Raw genomic sequence first — 25,892 nt, 5'->3', positions numbered from 1 at the left:
CAAGTAACCCCTTGCTCGAGCCAGCAACCTTGGGTCTAAGCTGGTGAGCTTTTTGCTTAAGCCAGATGAACCCGCGCTCAAGCTGGCGACCTCGGGGTCTCGAACCTGGGTCCTCCGCATCCCAGACCGATGCTCTATCCACTGCGCCACCGCGTGGTCAGGCCATACCAGTTCTTTTCCATTTGTTCTCCCGTTTTTATTCCAGTTTCTATTTACCTTGCCCCCACAACCCCCAGCCTCTCACGTCAACTTCACTCCTCCACCTGCCCTCTTGAAGCTGAGGTTTGGGCTGCGATGATGGCAATGGTGCCCAACACAGCCACTGCCCCGATGTCAGAAGGTACCATGGTCGAGTAGATCACATAATATTGCAGCATTAGGGCCACCACCACTTCAGAATGCAGGATCTACACACCAGGGCAGGGTGGCCTTGGTCAGTGCCTAAAAGTGAATAGGGCAGGAATCACCACTGCCCCCACACAGCTCCAACTCAGAGGGTCACTAAGCAACATTGGGGTCTGCAGCAGAAAGAAGCCTGGTAGGGAGCCCACCAGCCCAAACAGGAAGGCTGCTATTGGTAGGCAGGGAAGTCCAGGGAACGATACACCAGAAGACCCAGTGATAGTGCCAGGCTGCCCAGGAAAGTGAACACACAGCCCAGGGCAGTGTAGAGGCCCCTGATCCCCTTCTATAGTGTCCATAGTCCAGGTCCCACAAAGATCATTAGTTTCATGGTGCTGCCCAACAGGCCACACCAGACCCAGGAGAACAGAGCAAATAGTGGAAGAACATTTGTGGACAATGGCAGTGTTGCCAGCAGGCATTACCTGAACTGTATCTGTAGGCACATCAATGCTTAAGATGGTGAAGAAGGCATGGACATCAGGAGGTTCCAACAGTGAGTCACCACACAGTTTAGGGAGCACAGCAATGGGGAGGTAGAAGAGGTATTGACAGGTGAGCAGTCCAGCAAGGGTAAGAGAAGTCTGGTAAGCCATCTGGGAGAAAAGGCCCACAAAAACCAGTGGGCAAGGCCCCTCTCAGCAGGGGCACAAGTAGAACCTTGGTGGCAGTACTGGTCCCAGAGGAGGCTGGGTGGAACAGAGGGTACCATGGAGGGCAGCAATGGCTGGGTGAAGTCGGGCAGGTTGACTATCAGCCTGTTAGGAAGAAAGGAGCTTGGGCATTAGAGCAGCCATAGTCAAGGGTACCTGGGGCAGGGCAAATGCCAGGCTGGGGTCTAGGACCCTGTGGGACAGTAGAGAGGCAGACTGTCTTACTGAGGAACTCAGGAGCTAGAAAGAGCCTGAAAGGTGGATAAGGTAGTACAGAGTGGGCCTGGAGCCTCTGAAGCAGGAAGCAGCGAGTTTGCAGTCCTGGAGCACAGTATTTCTCTGGGCAAGCTGTCCTCAGGGTTGCTCTGTTGGTTTGAGGAAGGGGAAGTAGCCTCAGATGCTATGTGTATATGTGATGTTACAGGTTCCAGAGATATCTGGGTACACCATTGTGAATTTCATTTATGCATGTCTCTAGGACAGTTGGGAAGTTTTAGGGGAGGAGGGGAAAGGAGTTATAGGGAGGGAGGCTGTACCCCTTAGCCCTCACATTCACCATCTTTCCTTGGAATTCTGCCGCACCCAGCTGGGCAATGGGTGTGCACGAAAGAAAGGCACTACAGCACTTAAGAAAAACACACAGGACACAACATACAGAAAAGATGGGTACAGCCTGACCAGGCATTGGCGCAGTGGATAGAGCATCGGACTGGGATGCAGAGGACCCAGGTTCGAGACCCCGAGGTCGCCAGCTTGAGCGCGGGCTCATCTGGTTTGAGCAAAAGTTCACCAGCTTAAACCCAAGCTCGCTGACTCGAGCAAGGGGTCACTTGATCTGCTGAAGGCCCACGGTCAAGGCACATATGAGAAAGCAGTCAATGAACAACTAAGGTCTCGCAACAAAAAACTGATGATTGATGCTTCTCATCTCTCTCCGTTCCTGTCTGTCTGTCCCTGTCTATCCCTCTCTCTGACTCTCTCTCTGTCTCTGAAAAAAAAGAAACAAACAAACAAAAGATGGGTACAGGGAACTCCCAGCCTCTAGGACTGAAAGCCCAGATCTCTGTAGCCATATGATGAGATCTCTCATCATATTTATTGGTCTCTTTGCTCATCAAGCAAATTAGCAGAGCCTGAGTCAAATTAGTCTACAATGGATTCAGGTGCAGAGGATGATTAATACCTTTCAGGTATGTAGGGAAAAGGCCATAGGGATCAGCTGTTTCCTTTAAACAATCTTATCAGTGCTTTCAGGGACAGCGTTCTGCCCTCACAGGACTTGGCATTCCAAAGTCCATAACAAAGATTTGTCTCAGGACAACAGTCTAATTCCCGGCCATTTTCCTACGAAATTCCTTCTCTTCTCCTGGCTCAGGGCCCTGGGCCCCTTCAGAGCTCCAGCCATTGTGACCTGGTTGGAGGGGGTGGGGGTGGTTCATTGGAATTTTCCTGAAATAGGGGGGGAGGTTCTTCTCCCTCAAACCTCCTTGAGGTAGAAGTGCGCCTATATTCTCATTGTTGTCTAATCCTGTTTGCTTTGTATATATGTCTCTATGACTCCAAAATTTTTTTCCTTTTACGACTTGTGATGAGACTTCTTTGGTTTTAATACATTTTTACAACTTTTTATTTATTGATTTTAGCCAGAGAAGAAGGGTGAGAGAGAGAGACAGGAACATCAGTCCACTCCTGTATGTGCCCTGCCCAGGAGATAAGAACTAGCTAGCAACCTCAGTGCTTCGGGCCAATGCTCTAGTCTAAGCAATGGAGCCATCTGGCCTGGGCGAGACTTCTTTTAATTTTAAATTAATTTGTTTGCCCTGGCTGGATAGCTCCCCCTGTTAATTAGAGTGGCATACCGAAGCACAAACGTTGCTGGTTCGATTCCTGGTCAGGGCACATACAGGAACAGATCAAAGTTCTTGTCTCTCTCTCTTCCCCTTCCTTGCTCTCTAAAATCAATCAATAAAATAAAATAGAAAACGTATTTGTTCATGTGTTACCTTGTTTCAGAAAGGTTTTTCGGAAAGGAGCTCTGAGGGCCGGCTCCTCTGTCTCCTGAGTTTTGAATTTTTGAACACCAGAGAGAAGTCTCCGGGATTGTCTCTCAGGAGTTTCAAGAATGTGTTTCTTCTGTGTGTGCTTCCACCTGGTGTTTTGTTGGTGTTGTCCTAGGAGGCCCACACCAAGGCCTCTGTACTTACGGACAAGTGTATAGAATTGGCTCTTTCCTCTGGTGGTGGCAAAATACCTAACTGCGTGTTCATCTGCGCTGGTAGTCATTTATGGTGCCTGTTCGTAAGGCTGGAGCATTCCTGGCCGTCGTCTGGTGGGGGTCCCCTGCATTTTGGAGGAGGGTGTGTGTGAGTGCTGGCCCTGTTAGTTTGTTGAGCCTGTATCTGCGTGTCCCACCGGACCTGATTGCGAGCCTGCCATGTTGTGGGTCTGCGCCCGGAGAGGGTGTGCTCGTTCTGGGCGGTGTGCAACGTTCAGTGGAGGGCACGCGGTGGGGGGCGTCTCTTCCCAGGGAGTGGGTGGTCGTGCAATTATGTGGGAGTGCTGCCGCCAGGCCCGCGCCCCGCTGGATGTCCGTCCGTCTCGCTGCCCTGCGCTCAGCCTTTCCCCTCCCGAGATCCGTCCGGGCGAAGGCCGTCGGGCGCCCTCGGCCATACCGGAGCCCGGAGCCTGGAGCCTTGTGTCGGAATCGGCTGCGCTACGCCGGCCTCCTCTCGGCCGCGGCGGCGGCGCTGGGGGGGACTGTTTCCGGGGGTGGGGGTGGGGGTAGGACCGGGGTTGGGGGGGGCCGATGATGTCAGCGGCGGCGGCGGCGGCGGCTGCGGGGCCGGGCCGGGGCCGGGCGTTGGGGGGGCAGGAGCCGGAGCCGGAGCTGGAGGCGGGCGAAACAGGAGCGGCCGGGGGCGGCCACGGTGATGAGCCGGGCCTGGCGGACGCGGCGCCATCGCAGTCAGGTGGGCCCCGGGCGAACCGGACAGGACCAGGGCGGACCGGAGCCAAAAGCCGGGCCCCCTCCCCGCTGCCCAGTGCCGCGGGGACCCTGGTCGCGTCCCGCGCGGGACCGCTACCCTTTGGGGTTGACCTGGGGGCTTCGGGGTTGGGGGCTGAGCCTGGCCCCGCCCCCAGGCGCGCGCGGCGCTAGGGGGAGACTGAGGGGTCCTAGTCCGGCGCACGACCCAGCGGCGGCGGGGGGAGGTGCGATCGTAGAGGGCCGGGAAGGGGTCGCCCTCGCTCCCCTTTTGAAAGGTTAATTTTGCAGCCGAAATGCCCCCCTCCCCTTGTGGGGCAGGTTAGGGGTAGGGTTGGGCGGGTGTGAGCTCCGGCCGGAGCTGCTAGCTGCTGGGAGGGCGATGGCGTAGAAGCCAGGCAGAGAGGGGGAGGGGTGGGCCCCAGAGCGCCCCAGAGTTAGGGTGTGCGGGGTGCGCAGGACCAGAAGGGGCTCCGGAGCCACTGCGCCGTCGGGGCAGGGTTGTGGCTGTGAGTCCTGGAGACTGTGTGTCTCCTGCCGTGTTGTGGGGCAAGGTAAACCTCTGCTGCGCACCACTGTTTGCTGGTCTGGCAGCCCGGGGTCTGTGTAGGGCCCTCCCTCCGCCGTGGGGACAGAAAGCCAGATGGTGGGGTGTCCAGTGTTGTGGGGCAGAATTACAGGTGGCCCTGTGGCTTTGGGTGACAGGTTCACATTCCAAGTAAGGTCTACAGTATATGCAGAGTTTGTTAGATGTGAGGTTTGGGGCATGTTTTATACCAGCATGTGTTTTCTTCTACCTACTGCACATATGAACTATTTATGAACTGTTGTTTTCTGCGCAGATAGCTGGTGTAAGTGCTCTGGACAGAGAGTGCAGGGTGTATGTGCCTATTTCGAGGGGGCAGTTGTTTACCTTTCAGTAGGAAGGTGTCACTTCTGGGTCCCATTTCTGTGCTCTGGAGGAGTGGTCCAGTCTGGATGAGGATGACCCTGCTGGATGGGTTTCTGTGTCTGTGTGACAAGCCAGTTGCGTGGGGCGGGTGGGAGTGAGGTGCACCTAGAACTCGGGTACCACCTATCATGTGGGTCTCGAGAAAGCCTAGGGTGTGTCTCAGGTACCTGTAGAGCAGCTGGCACTGGTGTGGGGGCTTCTGGGTGGAACGTACAGGTCATGTTTATGGAATTGTTGGCAGCCTAGTGAAGGGAAGGTTGTGTTCGTGCAACATTCTCCAAGGGATTCTTTTGTGACATTGTTTGTGGGGAGCCTGTCCGTGCTGTTGGGCTGGGAGGCAAGCTGCTCAGAAAACACTTGCGGGGAGGGAGGTGGCGTGACAAGGGCATGTGGGCCTCAGCCTGGAGAGATCAGCCGCTAGCTGTGTGTGCGTGCCTGTCTTTTGTGTGTTTAAATAGCTAACTGTGTGGGGCTGCTGTGTGTGGGGGGCTATGTTAGGAAGAAGGTAGGGAGATAAATGCGGGGCAGACGAAGGGGAACAGCCAGAGGCTCGGTGAGTGTTGTCTGGGTGGCCCAGCTCGTCTTTGTGCAGGGTCCGTGAGCTTGCGTCTTGCTGGCCTGCCCAACATGTCAGGGTCACTGGGAGGAGAGTCCTGGCGGCCGCAAGGAAACTGAGCTTGGACAGAGCGGCTCCTTGGTCATGTTTACGTAAAGGTCGGGTGTGACTCTTGTCACTGAAATGGAAAAAAGAAACACGAAGTTTTCAGCCTGCTCCTCTTGCTTCACCCTCTGCCCCCCTTGCCGGTATCGCTGCTTTTCCATGTCTTCTGTGACGCACACAGGGCAGCTCCTGTGACTGGTAGGGTCTGAATTCGCTCACGAGGCAGATTCCTCCGAGCAGGTTTTCCCCACCTCTGGGGCCTGGGTGCTTCTGTAGATGTGTGTGTGTGTGTTTATTCCGAGTGCACACACCACGGGGGGCTGGGCTGAAGCTGGCCAGGAGGGTGGATATACACGTCGCAGGAAGGCGGCAGGCACTACGGCTGGGGCCCACTGCGTGGACGGGTGGCTGGGTGCTGGGAGAGGCCTGCCCAGCAGGTGCACCACCGCCTGGTAGAGGGCAAGGAGACGAGACCAGAACTGAGGGGTTCTGGCCCTACTGCTTCTTCACGGGCGCTTTTCCTGAGGGAGCCTCAGTTCCTGACCAGTAAAATGGGGCTGATTGCCTGCCCTGCCTATCTTCCAACAAGGTTGTGAGCAAGTAGCACGTGGGAAATGGACTTGGAAAGTAGTTACACTTTGGGCACTGTCCTTGCGCCAACAACTGTCAGCCCTCTGCCAGTGTTGAGCCCCTGTTGGGGCTCAGCTAATAAGGATAGCAGTAAACACTTATTTAGCACTTACTTGTACAGGCCCTGTTCTGTTTTTACATACGATTACTCATTTAGTCTTCCCAGTGCCCCATGGAAGCAGGTATTCTAATTACCTCTGGTTTTCAGATGAGACAGCTGAGGCCTAAAGAAGTAATTTGCCTAAAGCCACTTAGGTAGTAAGAGGTGAAGCCAAATTTGAACACAACCAAATTTGAACACAGATCCTATGCTCTCCTATGCTGTCTGCTGCCCTCTGAAGCTTTCTGTGGGCCTCTCTGTGCACACACTTCTCCCCAGTTTCTGTATAACTTAGCCTCTGCACCAGTCCATTTCAGAAGACCCATATGCTTGGTAACTCAGGGAGTCTTAGCCTGGGGACTGAGCTAAATATCTGCTCCTGGGTGCTGGCCATAGAGGCAAAAAGTGTTGATGAGCCAGGTGAAGGAGAGATTGTCCTTGTCCTGTGGGTCAGGGAGAGCCAAGAGGGAGGTGGCATTTGAGTCTGATCTTAACACGTCGGAGGGCTTTGGAGAAGAGGTTGGGGAAGGCTTGTATTTCTGAGAGGAGGACCAGCATAGGCAAAGGCTTGTAAGAAGGGGATGTGTTGAGGTTGGACAGCACACCGGCTGCTTGAAGGATGACTACCCCAAGGTAAGGTTAGAAAGAAAGATTGGAAACAGACTGAATGCCTTGCTAAGGAATCTGAACTTGATTCTGGAGTGGGGACCAGCGAAGGGTTCTGAGACGAGGAGTAATACCATTGAGCTGCACTGGGGCATGACCTTCAGTGAGAGGAAGGCTGGGTGAAAGCCTAGAAGAGGGTGAATGGGTGGGAGGCCATGGCCTTAGACCACGGGAGTGTTAACAAAGCCCAGAGCTAGTTTGGGGGCTGGAGGTGGATTGAGGGGAAGGCATCCAGAGTCATTCCCAAGCTGGACTGAGGATTTTATCAGACTTGGTGACTGCTGGGTGTGGGGAGCAAAGGAAAGGACAGTCAGACACGACACAGCATTTAACACATGAGACCTTGTGTGTTGATTTCTGCAACCTGCCGGCTGGCCATAGGCCCTCTCAGGGCATGGTCCACAGTGTGGCACAGGGAAAGACAGCATCTGGATCCACACAGGCCTGGATTTGAATTTTGACTCTGCTACTCACGAGCTGTGTGACCTTGAACAAGGTATATCCACCCCTCTGTGAGCCTCAGTTTCCTTATTTATAAAACTGGGGTAATATAAATACCAACTTTGGGTGGTGGTTTGGGGAAAATCATTAAACGAGGCAATGCATGTAAAGCCCTGGAATTTTAACAGGCAAGGTCTGAGCTCCCCCGAAGCCGTCAAGGTACACTGACCATCCCAGCCCCTGGTCATGTCAGTCTGGCACTGAGGATGGCTTCCTCCCTGAGGACAGGCAGACAGCAGGCAGACTTTGAAGAAAGCAGGTCTATGCATTCACCAAAACTTTCCTTGCCTGACCAGGCGGTGGTGCAGTGGATAGAGCATCGGACTGGAATGCGGAGGACCCAGGTTCGAGATCCCGAGGTCGCCAGCTTGAGCGCGGGCTCATCTGGTTTAAGCAAAACTCACCAACTTGGACCCAAGGTCACTGGCTTGAGCAAGGGGTTACTCGGTCTGCTGAAATCCCGCAGTCAAGGCACATATGAGGAAAGCAATCAATGAACAACTAAGGTGTTGCAACGAAAAACTGATGATTGATGCTTCTCATCTCTCTCTGTTCCTGTCTGTCCCTATCTATCCCTCTCTCTCTCTCTCTGTCTCTGTAATAAAAAAACAACAAAAAAACCTTTCCTTAATTTATTGATTTTAGAGAGAAACATTGATTTACTGTTCCCCTTATTTATACACTCATTGGTTGACTCTTGTATGTGCCCTGACTGAGGACCAAACCTGCAACCTTGGTGTATCATGACGACGCTCTAACCGAGCTACCCAGTCAAGGCTATTTTTTTTTTTTTTTTTTGTATTTTTCTGAAGCTGGAAACGGGGAGAGACAGTCAGACAGACTCCCGCATGCGCCCGACCGGGACCCACCCGGCACGCCCACCAGGGGCTACACTCTGTCCACCAGGGGGCGATGCTCTGCCCCTCCGGGGCGTCGCTTTGCCGCGACCAGAGCCACTCTAGCGCCTGGGCCATCTTTGCTCCAATGGAGCCTTGGCTGCGGGAGGGGAAGAGAGAGACAGAGAGGAAGGAGGGGGTGGGGGGTGGAGAAGCAAATGGGCGCTTCTCCTATGTGCCCTGGCCGGGAATCGAACCCGGGTCCCCCGCACGCCAGGCCATCGCTCTACCGCTGAGCCAACCGGCCATGGCTTTTTTTTTTTTTTTTTTACACCTCCCCAGACACTGTTTAGGGATAGCAGTGAACAAAGCAGACAAAAAACTTTCCCTCCGTTAGAGGTTACATTCTAGAAATAAATGAGCAATATGTTTTACTCAGTGCCAAGGAGAAAAATAAAGTCAGGGAGAGGGATAGGAAGTTTGGGAAATCAGGAGGCGGCCAGGGAAGGCCTCGGAGGGAAGGTGACTTTTGAGTCTAGGCTTAATGGAGGTAGGGCAGCAAGGCATGAAGCTGTCTGAGAAAACATTCCAGACAGGGAACAGCAAAAGGTGGAGCGTGTCTGGTGGCAGTGCTCGGATCCCCACCTCAGTCACACTTCTGAGATCACACGGCCGGTCAAGAATAGAGAAACAGTGAAAACAAAAAACTAAAAACCACAGAGCCACCAAACCTACCATGAAGCCTGATTTCTGCCTCTTTTTCTTCACCACTTCCTTCCACTATTTTCCAGGACTGAGTTCCAAGATGATAATAAGAGCTAACACTTACTGAGCATTTACTGTGTACCAGGCACTCTTCTAGGCACTACCAGTTACTAGCTCATTTATTCTTTATAGTAACCCTACGAAGGAACTTGTCATTATCTCCACCTTGTAGACAAGGAAACGAAGATACAAAGAGGTTAAGTAACGCCCAGGGTCACATAGCTATTGTCTTCACCTCTCCTAAGCAGCAGCCAGTGGTGGGGCAATTGAACTCAGAAGAGCTGTGTTCAAACTTGGTTAGCAATGAAACCCAGGGCAAATCACCCTGCAACTCTGTTCTCTCTACCTGAAAGTGAAGAGTTTATAGAGTATTGAAAGCCTCAGTTTATTCATCTGTACAGTGGGTTGATGATAGCCCCTGCCCCATGATGGTCCTTTTGAGTGTTGAGATGATGCAGATAAAATGCTTAGCTCTGTACTTGGTAGATAATAAGTATTTCATAAATTGCAACTACAAATACCATGATTATGATGATTCTAGGTGATCTCTAAGGGCTTTGGACTTCTCTGGTTCTAAGGCGCCTCAATAGGCCTTGTGCGAGTATCTTGGTAGTCAGCACACAGCCATGTCTCAGTAGGCACCATGCCTTTTTATTTTTTTTAATTTTTATTATTTTTTTATTTTTTTTTTTACAGAGACAGAGAGTCAAAGAGAGAAATAGATAGGGACAGACAGGCATGGAGAGAGATGAGAAGCATCAATCATTAGTTTTTCTTGCAACACCTTAGTGTTCGTTGATTGCTTTCTCATATGTGCCTTGACCGGGGCCTTCAGCAAACCGAGTAACCCCCTACTCAAGCCAGTGACCTTGGGTCCAAGCTGGTGAGCTTTGCTCAAACCAGATGAGCCCACACTCAAGCTGGCGACCTCAGGGTCTCGAACCTGGGTCCTCCACATCCCAGCCCAATGTTCTATCCACTGCGCCACCGCCTGGTCAGGCGGCACCATGCCTTTATGGTTGTACAGGTGGGCAGGCCCGGCCAAGGGGTGAAATTGAACCTTTCCTTCGCTAACCTGTGCAAGGCTGCTACTTCTTGGAGGAAGGGCCTACCTCTCATTTTAACATATGGGCTATGAGGGCATTCATTGGTGCTCTTGAAAGAAAAACACAACTTTTTCTATACATGCTACTCAATACTTCTGACATCAGATGTGTGGGTTTTCTCCACACTGACCAATGCCCTGACACTAGGTGGGTGTCCTACAATTTAATTCAATTCTAACACTACCTACCTGGAGACAGTGTCACATCCCACAGGTTAAGGGCTCAGGCCCACAAGACTGCCCCACTTCAGATGTCAGTTGCAAATCCAGGCCTCCTATACTTCTGATTGACCAGCTATAAATTGGGAGAGATTTTTGTCACCTTCCTGCTTCTTTGGGAATCAGAACAGTCTTCTGGGAAATTGAAATGGACTGTGGAGGAGGCCTTTTTTGTGTGTGTGTGACAGAGACAGAGATGGAGGGACAGATCCGCAGATTTGATAATTCACTGGAATGGCTCATTGAACTGGGGACATACTTATGTTTACTGATTCTATAATAAAGAATATGATAATATAGATCAGGGGTCCCCAAACTATGCCCACAGTCCACATGTGGCCCCCTGTGGCCATTTATCTGGCCCCTGCCTCACTTCCAGAAGGGGCACCTCTTTCACTGATGGTCAGTGAGAGGAGCACTGTATGTGGCAGCGCTGCAAAGCGCAGTGTCACTCACGTACACGTACAGTACTACTTCCGGTGACGCGGGACACACGCATAATGGCTCAGGAAGCGCGTCATATCACTTCTTACAGCTAGCAGTGACAAATATGGGACCGGGCATTGACCATCTCATTAGCCAAAAGCACCCATAGTTTCCATTGAAATACTGTTGATTTAAATTTACTTGTTCTTTCTTTATTTTTAAATTTTGATTTAAAATAGTTTGTTAATTTAAATTTACTTGTTTTTTCTTTCTTTATTTTTAAATTTTATTTATTTATTTATTACAGAGACAGAGAGTGAGTCAGAGAGAGGGATAGAAAGGGACAGACAGGAACAGAGAGAGATGAGAAGCATCAATCATTAGTTTTTCATTGCACGTTGCAACACCTTAGTTGTTCATTGATTGCTTTCTCATATGTGCCTTGACTGCAGGCCTTCAGCAGACTGAGTAACCCCTTGCTCGAGCCAGCGACCTTGGGTTCAAGCTGGTGGGCTTTAGCTCAAACTAGATGAGCCCACGCTCAAGCTGGCGACCTTGGGGTCTCGAACCTGGGTCCTCTGCATCCCAGTCCAACGCTCTATCCACTGTGCCACCGCCTGGTCAGGCTACTTGTTCTTTATTTTAAATATTGTATTTTTCCTGTTTTTTTTAATATATATTTTATTTATTCATTTTTAAAGAAAGGAGAGAGAGAGAAGGGAGGGAGGGTCAGGAAGCATCAACTCCCATATGTACCTTGACCAGGAGAGCCCAGGGTTTTGAACCAGAGACCTCAGCATTCCCAGGTTGACACTTTACCCACTGTACCACCACAGGTCTGGCCCGTTTTGTTTTTTACTTTAAAATAAGATATGTGCAGTGTGCATAGGGATTTGTTCATAGTTTTTTATAGTCCGGCCCTCCAATGGTCTGAGGGACAGTGAATTGGCCTCCTGTGTAAAAAGTTTGGGGAGCCCTGAAATAGATGAACAGCCAATAAAGAGGTACAAAGGACAAGGTCTGGAAGGGTCCTGAGCACAAGAGCAGAATTCTGTCTCCATGGTTGGGGTATGCCATCCTCCCAGCATATAGATGTGTTTGCTAATCTGGAAGCTCTGTTGACCTCATAGTTTAGAACTTTTGTGGAAGCTTCACTATGTAGGCATGATTGATCTTTTTTTCTTTTTTTTTTTTTTGTATTTTTCTGAAGCTGGAAACGGGGATAGACAGTCAGACAGACTCCCACATGTGCCTGACCGGGATCCACCCGGCACGCCCACCAGGGGGCGAGGCTCTGCCCACCAGGGGGCGATGCTCTGCCCTTCGGGGCTTCGCTCTGTCGAAACCAGAGCCACTCTAGCGCCTGGGGCAGAGGCCAAGGAGCCATCCCCAGCGCCCGGGCCATCTTTGCTCCAATGGAGCCTCGCTGTGGGAGGGGAAGAGAGAGACAGAGAGGAAGGAGAGGGGGAGGGGTGGAGAAGCAGATGGGCGCTTCTCCTGTGTGCCCTGGCCGGGAATCGAACCCGGGACCTCTGCACTCCAGGCCGACGCTCTACCACTGAGCCAACCGGCCAGGGCCTAATTGATCTTTAATTCAGTCTCCAGTCCCTCTTCCCTCCCCAGAGGTTGGGGGTGGGTGGGCAGGGCTGAAAGTTCCAAGCATTTAATCATGATTGGTTTTTCCAGGGACCACCCCATCCAGAAGTCTACCAGCAGTCACCTCATTAGAACAAAAGATGCTCCTATCACCCAGAAAATTCCAATGGATTTAGGAGATTGGTGTCAGGAACCAGGGTCAAAGACCAACTATTAGAATTAAAGATGCTCTTAATGCTCTTATCACTTAGGAAATTTCAAGAGTTTTAGGAGCTCTGTGTTCATTACAGAGATGAAGACCAAATATATATATATTCCTTTGTGAGGTTGTTGGCTTGGTGGCAGGATCATTGACATGTTGCCAACTTTGCTGGCTTGATCCCAAAGGCCACCAACTTGAAGCCCAAGGTGACTGGCTTGGCAAGGGGTTACTGGCTCAACTGGAACCCCCCCTACACCCCCAGTCAAAGCACAAATGAGAAGCAATCATTGAATAAAGTGAAGCAACTATGAGTTGATGCTTCTTGCTCTCTCTCCTTCTCACTCTCCCTTCCTGTCTCTCTCCTTAAAATAAATTTTATTTAAAAAATACATATATATATATATATTCCTGTTATATCTCAGTATCATAGCTATAAATAAGCCCTTCACCATGATATGGTATAATCAAGAACACAGGCTTTAGAGCCAAACTTTCTGGGATCAGATCCCAGCCCTGCTACAAACTGGTCATGTTCTTGGGTGATTCACCTAGCACAGGGGTCGGGAACCCTTTTGGCTGAGAGAGCCATGAACGCCACATATTTTAAAATATAATTCCATGAGAGCCATACAACGACCCGTGTACCTTACGCATTGTCCAATAAAAATTTGGTGTTGTCCCAGAGGACAGCTGTGATTGGCTCCAGCCACCCACAACCATGAACATGAGCGGTAGGAAATGAATGGATTGTAATACATGAAAATGTTTTATTATTTTTTTCTTTTTATTTTTTTGTATTTTTCTGAAGTTGGAAATGGGGAGGCAGACTACCGCATGCGCCCGACTGGGATCCACCCGGCATGCCCACCACGGTGTGATGCTCTGCCCATCTGGGGCGTTGCAACCAGAGCCATTCCAGCGCCTGAGGCAGAGGCCACAGAGCCACCCTCAGCGCCTGGGCCAACTTTGCTCCAAACGGAGCCTTGGCTGCGAGAGGGGAAGAGAGAAACAGAGAGGAAGGAGAGGGGAAGGGGTGGAGAAGCAGATGGGTGCTTCTCCTGTGTGCTCTGGCCGGGAATCGAACCCCGAACTCCTGCACACCAGGCCGACACTCTACCACTGAGCCAACTGGCCAGGGCCTGTTTTATTTTTTAATTTTATTTATTTATTTATTTATTTTCATTTTTCCGAAGCTGGAAACCGGGAGGCAGTCAGACAGACTCCTGCATGCGCCCGACCGGGATCCACTTGGCATGCCCACCAGGGGGCGATGTTCTGCCCCTCTGGGGTGTCGCTCTGTTGCATCCAGAGCCATTCTAGCACCTGAGGCAGAGGCCACAGAGCCATCCCCAGCGCCTGGGAAATCTTTGCTCCAATGGAGCCTCTGCTGCGGGAGGGGAAGAGAGAGACAGAGAGGAAGGAGAGGGGGAGGGGTGGAGAAGCAGATGGGCGCTTCTCCTGTGTGCCCTGGCTGGGAATCGAATCCGGGACTCCTGCACGCCAGGAGGTTGGCTCTACCGCTGAGCCAACCGGCCAGGGCCTGTTTTATATTTTTATTGTTTGGGGGCTTTTTTTTGTATTTTTCTGAAGCTGGAAACGGTGAGAGACAGTCAGACAGACTCCCGCATGCGCCTGATCAGGATCCACCCGGCATGCCCACCAGGGGGCGACGCTCTGCCCACCAGGGGGCGATGCTCTGCCCATCTGGGGCATCGCTATTTTGCGACCAGAGCCATTCTAGCGCCTGAGGCAGAGGCCACAGAGCCATCCCAGCGCCCGGGCCATCCTTGCTCCAATGGAGCCTTGGCTGCAGGAGGGGAAGAGAGAGACAGAGAGGAAGGAGAGGGAAAGGGGTGGAGAAGCAGATGGGCGCTTCTCCTGTGTGCCCTGGCCGGGAATCGAACCCGGGACTTCTGCACGCCAGGCCGACGCTCTACCACTGAGCCAACCGGCCAGGGCCCTGTTTTATATATATATTTTTAAAAAGGTTTTATTTATTCATTCTAGAGAGGGGAGAGAAAGAGAAGAGGGGGGAGGAGCAGGAAGCATCAACTCCCATATGTGCCTTGACCAGGCAAGCACAGGGTTTTGAACCAGCAACCTCAGCATTCCATGTTGATGCTCTCTGTCCACTGCACCACCACAGGCCAGGCCCCTGTTTTATATTTTTAATGTTTTTGTTTTTTTTAATTTTTTTATAGGGACAGAGAGAGTCAGATAGAGGGATAGACAGGGACAGACAGACAGGAATGGAGAGAGATGAGAAGCATCAATCATCAGTTTTATGTTGCGACACCATAGTTGTTCATTGATTGCTTTCTCATATGTGCCATGACCGCGGGCCTTCAGCAGACTGAGTAACCCCCCGCTCGAGCCAGCGACCTTGGGTCCAAGCTGGTGAGCTTTTTGCTCAAACCAGATGAGCCCGCGCTCAACTTCGGGGTCTCAAACCTGGGTCCTTTTGCATCCCAGTCCAATGCTCTATCCACTGTGCCACCGCCTGGTCAGGCAATGTTATTTTTTTAATTAAAGATTTGGCCTGACCTGCGGTGACACAGTGGTTAAAGTGTTGACCTGGGACACTGAGGTTGCCGGTTCAAAACCCTGGGCTTCTCTGGTCAAGGCACATATGGGAGTTGATGCTTTCTGCTCCTCCCCCCTTCTCTCTCTCTCTCTCCCCTCTCTCTAAATGAATAAATAAAATAATTAATTTTAAAAAAAAGATTTGTCTGTGAGCCAGATGCAGCCATCAAAAGAGCCACATCTGGCTCGTGAGCCATAGGTTCCCGACCCCTGACCTAGCACCTCTGAGCCTCAGTTGGTCATTTTAAAACGGGGAAGCTGGCCCTAGCGGTTTGCTCAGTGGATAGAGCGTTGACCGGCATACAGATGTCCTGGGTTTGATCCCCAATTGGCACACATGAGAAGCTACCATTTGCTTCTCTTCCCCTCTTTCTCCATCTTCTTTCTCTCCTCCTCCTCAGCCAGTGGCTCGATTGTTTGAACTTTGGCCCCAGGCGGGGAGGATAGTTCGGTTGATTTGAGCATCGGTCCCAGATGAGGGTTACCAAGTAGATCCAAGTCAGAGCGCATATGGGAGTCTGTCTCTCTATCTTTCCTCCTCTCACTTAAAAAAAAAAAATCAATAAAATAGGGACACTAGGTAGTGAAGAGGAAAGGAGTAAATGAGGTAATGCAAGTAAAGCACTGACTCTTGGGGGTCCCAGTGGGCTGGTGGCTGTCATGGGAAGAAGCGCTCTCTTTCCTCACTTGACAACCAGACCCATCTGCAATCCAGCACCTGGCAGGGTAGTACTGACCCAGGAATGTGCCTGGCCATCCGGGCTGTTGAACTTTCGCATTATCACCCGTATATCACTTTCCTGCTTCTTTGGGAATCAGAACAGTCTTTTGGGAAATTGAAAGGGGCTGTGGAGGGAAGGACTTTTTTTTTTTTTTTTTTTTTTTTTTGTGACAGAGACAGAGGGACAGATAGGGACAAACAGACAGAAAGGGAGAGAGATGAGAAGCATCAATTCTTGAAATCTTTTTTTTTTTTTTTTTTTGTATTTTTCTGAAGCTGGAAACGGGGAGAGACAGTCAGACAGACTCCCGCATGAGGGAGGGGAAGAGAGAGACAGAGAGGAAGGGGGGAGTGGAGAAGCAAATGGGCACATCTCCTATGTGCCCTGGCCGGGAATCGAACCCGGGTCCCCCGCACGCCAGGCCGACGCTCTACCGCTGAGCCAACCGGCCAGGGCCGAGAAGCATCAATTCTTTCTTGCAGCACCTTAGTTGTTCACTGATTGCTTTCTCATGTGTGCTTTGACCGGGGGGCTACAGCAGATCGAGTGACCCCTTGCTCAAGCCAGTGACCTTGGGCTCCAGCTGGTGAGCTTTTGCTCAAACCTGATGAGCCTGCATTCAAGCCGGCGACCTTGGGGTTTCGGACCTGGGTCCTCCGCGTCCCAGTCTGATGCTCTATCCACTGCGCCACTCCCTGGTCAGCCAGGAAGGCTTTTTTTTTTTTTTCTTTTTTTGTATTTTTCTGAAGCTGAAAATGGGGAGAGACAGTCAGACTCCCGCATGCGCCCGACAGGGATCCACCCAGCACGCCCACCAGGGGCGATGCTCTGCCCCTCCGGGGTGGGGCGTCGCTTTGCCGAGACCAGAGCCACTCTAGCGCCTGGGGCAGAGGCCAAGGAGCCATCCCCAGCTCCCGGGGCCATCCTTGCTCCAATGGAGCCTTGGCTGTGGGAGGGGAAGAGAGAGACAGAGAGGAAGGGGGGGGGGTGGAGAAGCAAATGGGCGCTTCTCCTGTGTGCCCTGGCCGGGAATCGAACCCGGGTCCCCCGCACGCCAGGCCGACGCTCTACCGCTGAGCCAACCGGCCAGGGCCCAGGAAGGCTTTTTTTTTTTTTTTTTTGTATTTTTCTGAAGCTGCCACCCGGCACGCCCACCAGGGGGCGACGCTCTGCCCACCAGGGGGCGATGCTCTGCCCCTTCGGGGCGTCTCTCTGCCGCGACCAGAGCCACTCTAGCACCTGGGGCAGAGGCCAAGGAGCCATTCCCAGCATCCGGGCCATCTTTGCTCCAATGGAGCCTTGGCTGTGGGAGGGGAAGAGAGAGACAGAGAGGAAGGAGGGGGGGGGGTGGAGAAGCAAATGGGCGCTTCTCCTATGTGCCCTGGCCGGGAATCGAACCCGGGTCCCCCGCACGCCAGGCCGACGCTCTACCGCTGAGCCAACCGGCCAGGGCCCCAGGAAGGCTTTTTAATGCAGATAGTATGACTACTAAATGAGAAAAGAAGGGTTTTCTTTTTTTGTTTGTTTTATTTTGTTTTTACAGAGACAGAGAGAGAGTCAGAGAGAGGGATAGATAGGGACAGACAGGAACGGAGAGAGATGGGAAGCATCAATCATTAGCTTTTTGTTGCGACACCTTAGTTGTTCATTGATTGCTTTCTCATATGTGCCTTGACCGTGGGCTTTCAGCAAACCAAGTAACCCCTTGCTCGAGCCAGCAACCTTGGGTCCAAGCTGGTGAGCTTTGCTCAAACCAGATGAGCCCGCGCTCAAGCTGGCAACCTTGGGGTCTCGAACTTGGTTCCTTCGCATCCCAGTCCGACGCTCTATCCACTGCGCCACCTCCTGGTCAGGCAAGAAAAGAAGGGTTTTTGGGAGTGGGGCTGTATGAAGAACTCTGGATGCAGGACACCGCAGAAACATGTATGGCCCAGGGCATTCAGAAGGAGAGTGCTCCCAGGCTCCGAGAGGGGCCGAGAGCTCTGCTGTCGGGTCAGCAGGCCAGGCTCTGTGAACAGGCCCCAGCTGTTATCAGCTCTGGGTGACTGTGGCTAAGACACTGTATGGCTCTCGAACCCAGATCTTCAGTTGGAAACTGTCCCCCAAGCCTTGCTGTGCGCAGGGAGCATGGCTGTGAGGTGTCTTCTATGCAGTGATTGCTACAACCCGCCTTTGGGTTCCTACTAGTCCTTTTGGAGGAGCCCCCCCAGAAAGAGGTGAGATGGGGGTTATTTCCGTCCCCCCATTTTTAAACCAAAGCACTAAAGCCTCCCTCTCAGAGTAAGGAGTGGGACCCAAGTGTCCTCACCCCCCAATCTGGTGGCCTTTCCAGTGCCCTCCAGAGACTGGAGCAAGCTGAGCACTTGTGTATGAATTGTGGTCTCTGGTGGTCTCCTGGCATCTGAGCCAGAAATCCCCTCAAAGATTAATGGGGCTGGCACTTGTGAGAGGAGGTCTTTACCTAATTTGAATATCTAGCAGCGTGGTCCAATAAAAAAATCTAAAGCAAATCCATTTTGGTATGTAAATGAGACCAATATAAAAAAGACAATATGTAAATGTTTGATTCCCTTTGAGCTCCAAAACCGGCCCAGAGGGCTTGAGAGTGATCCAGCAGGCTTCCCTGGACCTACAGGACTGAACTAAGCTGCTGTCTGTTTTGAGGTGAATTGGGAATATGCAAACTATCTTGTTCCTGTACATCTGCGGGACAGCAGAACAAGGCTGCAATAATCTGTGTGACCTCCTAGGTCTGATTGGATATGGCTAAGCAAATAATCTGACAAAGGCTCCTGGGAGGGTCAGGGTTGGCAGAGCAGCCCAAGTGTCCTCCTCTGGGTCACTGAGCACTGTATACCCCCAACCTCCTGGGGTCCCTTCCTTCCCAGTCCCCTTACTGAGGACATGGTTTCTGTTTCTTCACAGAGGGAAGAGGCCAGGCAGAAGGGACTTGCTGAGCCACCCCCATTCTGCTCCATGTTGGCTGTGCTCTCAGGTGAGACGGTAAGAGGTGTATAGCTAGGAAAAATTGGACCTGAGGCTACAGGCCAGCCTGGGCAGCCATTTTGTCGAGGCTGAGAGTTTTGAGAAATGGTCATCAGTAGTTGTGGGGGCATTTTTTCTCCCAGTGCAGGAGAGGTGTCCATTGCTTACTTCTCTAGTCTGTGACTTTGAAGGTTTTAACCTTTGACCTCCACCAAGACCTGAGTTATTCCTGGCATCTTCCAGCTCCAGATGTTTGGCATACTGGTATTGGTTGCTGGCTAGACATGGGTGGCTGAGGTTAACCCTTGACTTCTGTGATCGGAAGTTAGTCAGCATTCTACTAATCTCTGACCAACAACATCTGACTCCTCCCAGCTCACCTCTGTGATTTTAGAGCCTCAGCCCTCTGCCTAGCCTCTGAGAGTCTCCCCTGTCCTCTTCTCTTCTGTCTAGGCTGGCGCCATGCCCCCGCCAGCAGAGGTGACCGACCCATCCCACGCCCCAGCTGTCCTGCGTCAGCTCAATGAGCAGCGGCTCCGTGGCCTCTTCTGTGATGTTACCCTCATAGCCGGAGATACCAAGTTCCCTGCTCACCGAAGCGTCCTGGCTGCTTCTAGTCCCTTCTTTAGAGAGGCCCTGCTTGCTTCAGCGCCACTGCCCCTCCCACCAGTTATTGGGGGCTCAGCCCCTAACCCTGCCACCACCACAGCTGCCTCCTCTTCTTCCTCCTCCTCCTCTTCCTCCTCTTCTTCCTCCTCTTCTCCCCCTCCAGCCTCGCCCCCCGCTTCGTCCCCACCCCGGGTCCTAGAGCTGCCAGGGGTCCCAGCAGCTGCCTTCTCTGATGTCCTCAACTTCATCTACAGTGCCCGGCTTGCCCTGCCTGATGGCGGAGGGGATGGGGCAGCTGTGGCAGAGATCGGGGCTCTGGGGCGGCGTCTGGGCATCTCCCGCCTGCAGGGCCTGGGGGAGGGAGGCGATGCCTGGGTGCCTCCTGCCCCAGTCCCCATGGCCACCTCGCAGTCTGAAGAGGACAGCTTTAGGCCTGGGCCTACGCCAGCGAGGGAGTGGCAGAATGACAGGGCTGAGGCTCAGGCCCCTGACTCGCAGCCCCTCATTTCCCGACGGCCTCTCCCCTGTCCTCGATGTGGAAAAAGCTTTATTCATCCCAAAAGGCTACAGACCCATGAGGCACAGTGCCGCAGGGGGGTCAGCACTAGGGGTTCTGCAGGGCTGGGAGCTGGGGGCTCTGGCCCTAGTGGCCCCACAGGAGTGGATGCCTCTGCCCTGCCCCCTACAGTGGGCTTCAGAGGTGGCCCAGAGCACGTGGTGAAGGTAGTAGGTGGCCACGTGCTGTATGTGTGCGCAGCCTGTGAGCGTTCCTACGTGACCCTGTCCAGCCTGAAGCGGCACAGCAATGTCCACTCCTGGCGGAGGAAGTACCCCTGCCGCTACTGTGAGAAGGTGTTTGCCCTGGCCGAGTACCGCACCAAGCACGAGGTGTGGCACACCGGGGAGCGCAGGTGAGTGTTGGGGGGGGGGGGCAGTGAAGTCAGCAGTCAGTTCTCGGGCACCACATGGAGAAGGAAGGGAGTGGGCAGAGTGTGGAGCCCAGATCCTGAGATTCCCGCTCACCACTGGCCCTGCTTTCCTGCTCTTCGTTGCTTACCTGTCTGCCTCCGCTCAGCCCCAGTTCCTTCTGCTGATGCTTGTTAGCACCTCTAGGTGCTATGTCCTGGCTCGGTGATACGGAGAAGACCAAGGAGGAAGGAGAAAGTTGCCCTTACAGGAAAAGACTCTGGAGAGCGCAGGCATGCCCTCCAGTAGTTACAATATGTATTTCCATAATGTATCCCCGTTTATAAGACATTTTCCCATTCTGTCACTGGAGCTTCAAAAGAAGGATTATGAGTTAGGCAAGGTGTGTGATTGTTCCCAGTTCACAATGGAACAGCTGAGGCCCAGCATCTCACAGCTGGCGTGGGGGGCACCGAGCTTGGACTGGTGTCCCTCCTGAAGCTGGCACGCTGGGCTGAGCAGCATGAAAGGGGGTGAGCAAGTGGCCAAGGAAGGTCTAGGTCCGAGTGGAGGGCAGTAGAGGGTGTGGGGAGCTGAGTACCTGGCTTCAGGGCTCCTGACTCAACTTGCTCTGTCCCTGCCCTGTTCCCTCTGTCCTGGCCCAGGTACCAGTGCATTTTCTGCTGGGAGACTTTTGTCACTTACTATAACCTGAAGACCCACCAGCGAGCCTTCCATGGCATTAGCCCCGGCCTCCTAGCCAGTGAGAAGACACCCAATGGAGGCTATAAGCCCAAGCTCAATACCCTCAAGCTGTACCGCCTGCTTCCCATGCGGGCAGCCAAGCGACCCTACAAGACCTACAGCCAGGGAGCCCCCGAGGCTCCTCTTTCTCCAAGCCTCACCACACCGGCCCCTCCAGCAATGCCAGTCAGCCCACCACCGGGTCCCCCACCTGCCCCAGAGCCTGGCCCACCGCCCTCCGTCATCACTTTTGCCCACCCGGCTCCTTCTGTCATTGTTCACGGGGGCAGTAGTGGTGGAGGGGGTGGGTTGGCCAGCACAGGAGGTGCCCAAGCCGCTTCTGTCATCACTTACACTGCTCCCCCAAGACCTCCCAAAAAGCGTGAGTACCCACCTCCTCCCCCAGTGCCTGCACCCACACCGACCAGCCCAGCCACAGGAGGCAGCCCAGCCACAGCCGCGGGGCCCGCCATGGCCACAGAGGAGGCCAAAGGCCGCAGCCTGCGGGCTGGAAGGACTCTGACCTATGTGGCCAAGCCAGCTGGTGGGATTGGCGGTGATGGGGGTCCTCCTGCAGGGCCTGGTCGGGGTCCTCAGCTCCAGGTGCCACCGCCACTGTGTCAGATCACTGTGCGAATTGGTGAGGAGGCCATTGTCAAGCGCCGCATCTCAGAAACTGACCTGCATCCTGGGGAGCTGAGCGGAGAGGAAGTGGACGAGAGTGAGGAGGAGGATGAAGAAGAGGACGAGGAGGAGGAGGAGCAGGAGGAATCGAAGGCCGGAGAGGAGGACCAGCTCTGGAGGCCCTACTACTCCTACAAGCCCAAGCGCAAGGCCGGAGCTGGAGGGCCAGGAGGCGGCGGGGGCAGCGGGACGCCGAGAGGCCGCAGGCCGCCGCGCTGGCGGCAGAAGCTGGAACCCAGGAGCTGGGAGGAGACCTCCACCGCCGAGGGCCCCACGGGGCGTGCCTGTGCCGAGCGGAGGCACTGCTGCGGGGACTGTGCCCAAACGTTCGCCACCCTGAGGAAGCTGCGGAAACACCAGGAGGCCCATGGCGGGGGCTCCCACAGCTCCCGGGCGGGACGGAGGCCTTCCGCCCGCTTCACCTGCCCTCACTGCGCCAAGGTGTGCAAGACGGCCGCCGCCCTGAGCCGCCACGGGCAGAGGCATGCTGCTGAGAGGCCTGGGGGCACCCCCACGCCTGTCATCGCCTACTCCAAGGGTAGCGCTGGCACCAGACTCGGGGATGTCAAGGAGGAGGCCCCCCAGGAGATGCAAGTCTCCTCGTCCAGCGGGGAGGCGGGCGGCGGCAGCGCGGCTGCTGAGGAAGCCTCCGAGGCCACCTCGCTCCAGGACCCCGTCATCTCAGGGGGTGAGGAGCCCCCCGTGGTGGCAGGAGGGGGCACCTATGCATATCCACCTGTGCAGGAATTTCCACTGGCTCTGATCGGAAGCGGCCGGGAACCCGGTGGTGGTAGGGGAAAACCTGGGAGTGAGGGACCAGTGGGGACTGGGGAGGGGGACCGGATGGAGGGGATAGGAGCTGCCAAAGTCACCTTCTACCCTGAGCCCTACCCACTCGTCTACGGTCCCCAGCTCCTTGCTGCCTACCCTTACAACTTCAGCAACTTGGCTGCCCTCCCGGTGGCTCTTAACATGGTCCTACCTGATGAGAAGGGTGGCGGGGCCCTTCCCTTCCTACCAGGGGTCTTTGGCTACGCAGTCAATCCTCAAGCAGTCCCCCCCATGCCCCCAACTCCACCCCCTCCAACTCTTCCTCCGCCAGTGCCCCCTAAGGGAGAAGGGGAATGGGCAGGGGTTGAGGGAACCCAGAAGGGAGATGTGGGGTGAGTTCTGGGCCCAGATCTCCCCTTTCACTAGATGCCACCCTCCCTGAACCCCCACCACTACTGGCTCCCTGGCCTCCCTGTCCCTTGGGAGCCCCTCCACACTTGTGCAGGGACTGAGGGGCCCCTGGAGCTCAGGAGTCAGGCTGCTTTGTGTGAGATTGTAGTTCTCCTATCTCTTGGGAAGGGATCTTTGATGGTTCCCCTCTCAGTTCTCCTCCAGGGAATGGCCTCCATGAGAGGTAGGGCCTGCTCCCATCTCCTTCTCCAGCCCTTGGGGCAACTGAGCAATATACTTATATGAATCTCTACTCACGGCCCCCACCAGCTCTGAATGTCTAACCCACCCCCCTGATTCATCGTATACCTAGGGGGAAACCATCTCTCCTAACGACCCCCCCTCATTCTGAAGCTTTCTCCAAGCCCTCGCCCAGATGCTTCCTAGCACATTCCATTCTTCATGGCCCAGGGCCTGGACCAGACCATTGTGATACCTGACAACTACCCACCTGGGAGCTTGGCTTTGGATTCTATTCTTCCAGTGGTGGATTCCTGTGTCTCTCCTTCCTTCACATTAACATGCCATGCCTTCCTTGGCTTCCATGCCTTTGGATCTTCCATATTCCTCCTCATACTGCTAGACTCTGGAGATGGCCTCTCCCAATCTAGGTCAAGGAGGTATTGGCGAGGAGGGCTACCCATCTGTTTCTTTCCCAGCCCAGGGCAGCACCAATCTTGGCTCTATCTTGCCCCCAAATCCAGTGAGCCCCAGATTCTTCCATGGCAAAAGAGGTGAGTAGATCACACCTCTTTCTGCTTCTACGTATGTCCTCTTCTGGGCTAAACCAGATTTGGGGGCTAGGAGGGAGGAGCTCCAGATGGGATGGGGAAGAGAATCTACTTTCTCCCTGTTTTTTCCTGATGGTTTCTCCCAGACTAGACCAAATAGCCAGAAAAATAATGGGGGTTGGATGGGTGCGTAAGCCCAAGATTTGCACATGACTTCCCATCCTTAGCTTTACCCCCATCTTTCCCAGCATCATTTCCCTCACCAATCACTTCAGACGGTTTTGGGGAAACCATACTATTCCCTTGGTGGGCTTTGGGGTATCCTCACCAACTTTCCCTCCAAATAGCACCTTATACCCCATCTTTGAGTCAGTTCCCCACACCCAAAGATCCCAGCCTAGGGATGGGGTGCAGGGACCTTAAATAGTCCCTAATCCCTAATTTGCACTAGTTAACCCTGGTCAGGGTCCCTATTTTCCTTCTAGTGGGGAGCTGAAGAAACGTTTGCTCCTGATTCTCTGATAAACTGGGCCTCCCCACTCTGTGATTAAAGGAACATTTCCCATCCCACCCACCTCCCCCCTAAAAAAAATGAGTTCACAAGGGGAGAGCCAGTTTTGGGGAGCAAATTTGATACATGGGAATGAGAGGAGTACAGTTTTAAAAGGGGGGGGGAGTTGCTGTCATCAAAATGGCAGCCTTTTCCCCAGCTACTGTTTTCTGGGGCCAAGATGGCTGTCCTCTCAACAGATGTTGAAAGGGCAAGATCATGGCTTTTAGAGGGAGGTGAATGGGGGGGGGGGGGACAGGAGCATCCTCCTGCCTCCTCTTACCTTCCCAGACTATACAAAGGGGGAGGTTAGACAGGCTTCCTGAATGTTAACCATGGAGGAGTGTCACTCCTTCACTACTCTGTCTCTTTGCACTTTTCTTGGTCTTGGCCACAGTTCGAGTGAAGAGTTTTCCTACTGAATGTACCAAGTTCCAATTTTTATGGGAGAAAAAAAATTTTAAACAGGGAAAAATGCAAAAAACAAACAACCCAGCAGAAACTAAACTAAAATGTCCACATAAATCTTGTTTCTGGCACTTTAGAAAAACTGAGAAAAAAGTACATAAAAGTTACATACGTACATACACACACACACACACACACACACACAGTATATGTATGTATGTACAAATTATATACACACACAGCGGAACCACAAGAGAGACCGAAGAAGGCCTTGGAGGCAGGAGGCAGATGGGATGATAGTCCCCTTGTATCCTCAACCTTAACCCCTCTGAGGCAAAAGACACAGGAGATTAAAGGGGTTGAGGATGGACCGGGGCATTTGAATTTCAGAAAAGCTCAAAATTCTAAAACCATTTTGTGAGATCTGAGATTGTAGACCTTTTATTTTTATTTTTTAATATGATTAAGAAAAATAATTTCCAGAATTTGGTGGTTCTAGGCAACAAATGAGAATGTGGCAAAATGGAGGTTAAAAGCTATGGGGGACCTGAATATTGTGAATTTCAGATGTTGGAAATTTGGAGTTTGCAACTTAATCTTTGGAAAATCAAGTCTTGTCAGTTTGTGCCCTCTTTCCCCATGTTCCCTGGGAAGAAGGGTGATAATGGAGTGGAAAAGGCCACTGGTTCTGTGCCACAGCACGCAAGATTTAGAATTCTACAGATTCTAGCTCTATACGTAGTGAGGACCGAGATTTAGTGAAACTGACCAATATTTATCTCCGCATTTGTGTGTGTGTCCAACTCTCTAGGCCAATAAACCAACAAGACAAACAAACTGTGCTCTGCAGTGGAACGCCAGGTGCAATTATTTCCGTGGCTGGTGGGTCTGGCTGGACAGGGACATTGCTCCACAGGGATCCTTGGGAGTTGTAGCCCTGTTCTCCCTCTTAGGGCAACAACTTCCAGCACCTGAGTAGGTATAAGGACTTGCTGACCCTAGCTACTTCATTGTAATTGCTACAGTTACTAGGCTCAAGCTAACCTTGATGT

The 25,892-nt window shown here is 52.9% G+C and overlaps 2 protein-coding genes and 1 non-coding gene across 4 annotated transcripts; 1 reads left to right on the top strand and 2 right to left on the bottom strand.

Annotated features, from left to right (window-relative positions):
• Positions 1 to 251: 251 nt before the first annotated feature.
• On the bottom strand, positions 252 to 5,211 carry SLC35G6 (solute carrier family 35 member G6). The gene is given in 7 exon segments (XM_066364519.1): positions 252 to 586; positions 589 to 758; positions 760 to 1,007; positions 1,009 to 1,091; positions 2,386 to 2,541; positions 3,473 to 4,208; positions 5,158 to 5,211. Coding segments are annotated over 7 exon segments (1,782 nt in total).
• Positions 3,866 to 25,682, top strand: ZBTB4 (zinc finger and BTB domain containing 4). Of its 2 annotated transcripts, none has more exons than XM_066364757.1 (4): positions 3,866 to 4,024; positions 18,928 to 18,997; positions 19,441 to 20,507; positions 21,168 to 25,682. In XM_066364757.1, exons 3-4 carry the CDS (start codon positions 19,450 to 19,452, stop codon positions 23,095 to 23,097), a joined length of 2,988 nt encoding a protein of 995 aa, XP_066220854.1. In that variant the 5' UTR covers positions 3,866 to 4,024; positions 18,928 to 18,997; positions 19,441 to 19,449; the 3' UTR covers positions 23,098 to 25,682. The 2 variants fall into 2 exon arrangements, with proteins under 2 accessions (XP_066220854.1, XP_066220855.1); XM_066364758.1 differs by lacking the exon at positions 3,866 to 4,024 and adding an exon at positions 4,514 to 7,543.
• Positions 12,402 to 12,477, bottom strand: TRNAS-GGA (transfer RNA serine (anticodon GGA)). Its single transcript has one exon. It is a non-coding gene; the product is annotated as a tRNA-Ser (tRNA).
• Positions 25,683 to 25,892: the final 210 nt, after the last annotated feature.

The sequence above is a fragment of the Saccopteryx leptura genome, chromosome 2, assembly GCF_036850995.1.
Source record: "Saccopteryx leptura isolate mSacLep1 chromosome 2, mSacLep1_pri_phased_curated, whole genome shotgun sequence".
NCBI classification, from domain to species: Eukaryota; Metazoa; Chordata; class Mammalia; order Chiroptera; family Emballonuridae; genus Saccopteryx; species Saccopteryx leptura.
This window is presented reverse-complemented; position numbering and strand designations above follow the sequence as displayed.

Bases quoted from the DNA above. Each gene is read 5' to 3' on its own strand.
- ZBTB4 (XM_066364757.1), top strand. From the start codon at position 19,450: ATGCCCCCGCCAGCAGAGGTGACCGACCCATCCCACGCCCCAGCTGTC. The intron at 20,508-21,167 runs GTGAGTGTTGGG...GTCCTGGCCCAG, and splicing joins TGGCACACCGGGGAGCGCAG to GTACCAGTGCATTTTCTGCT.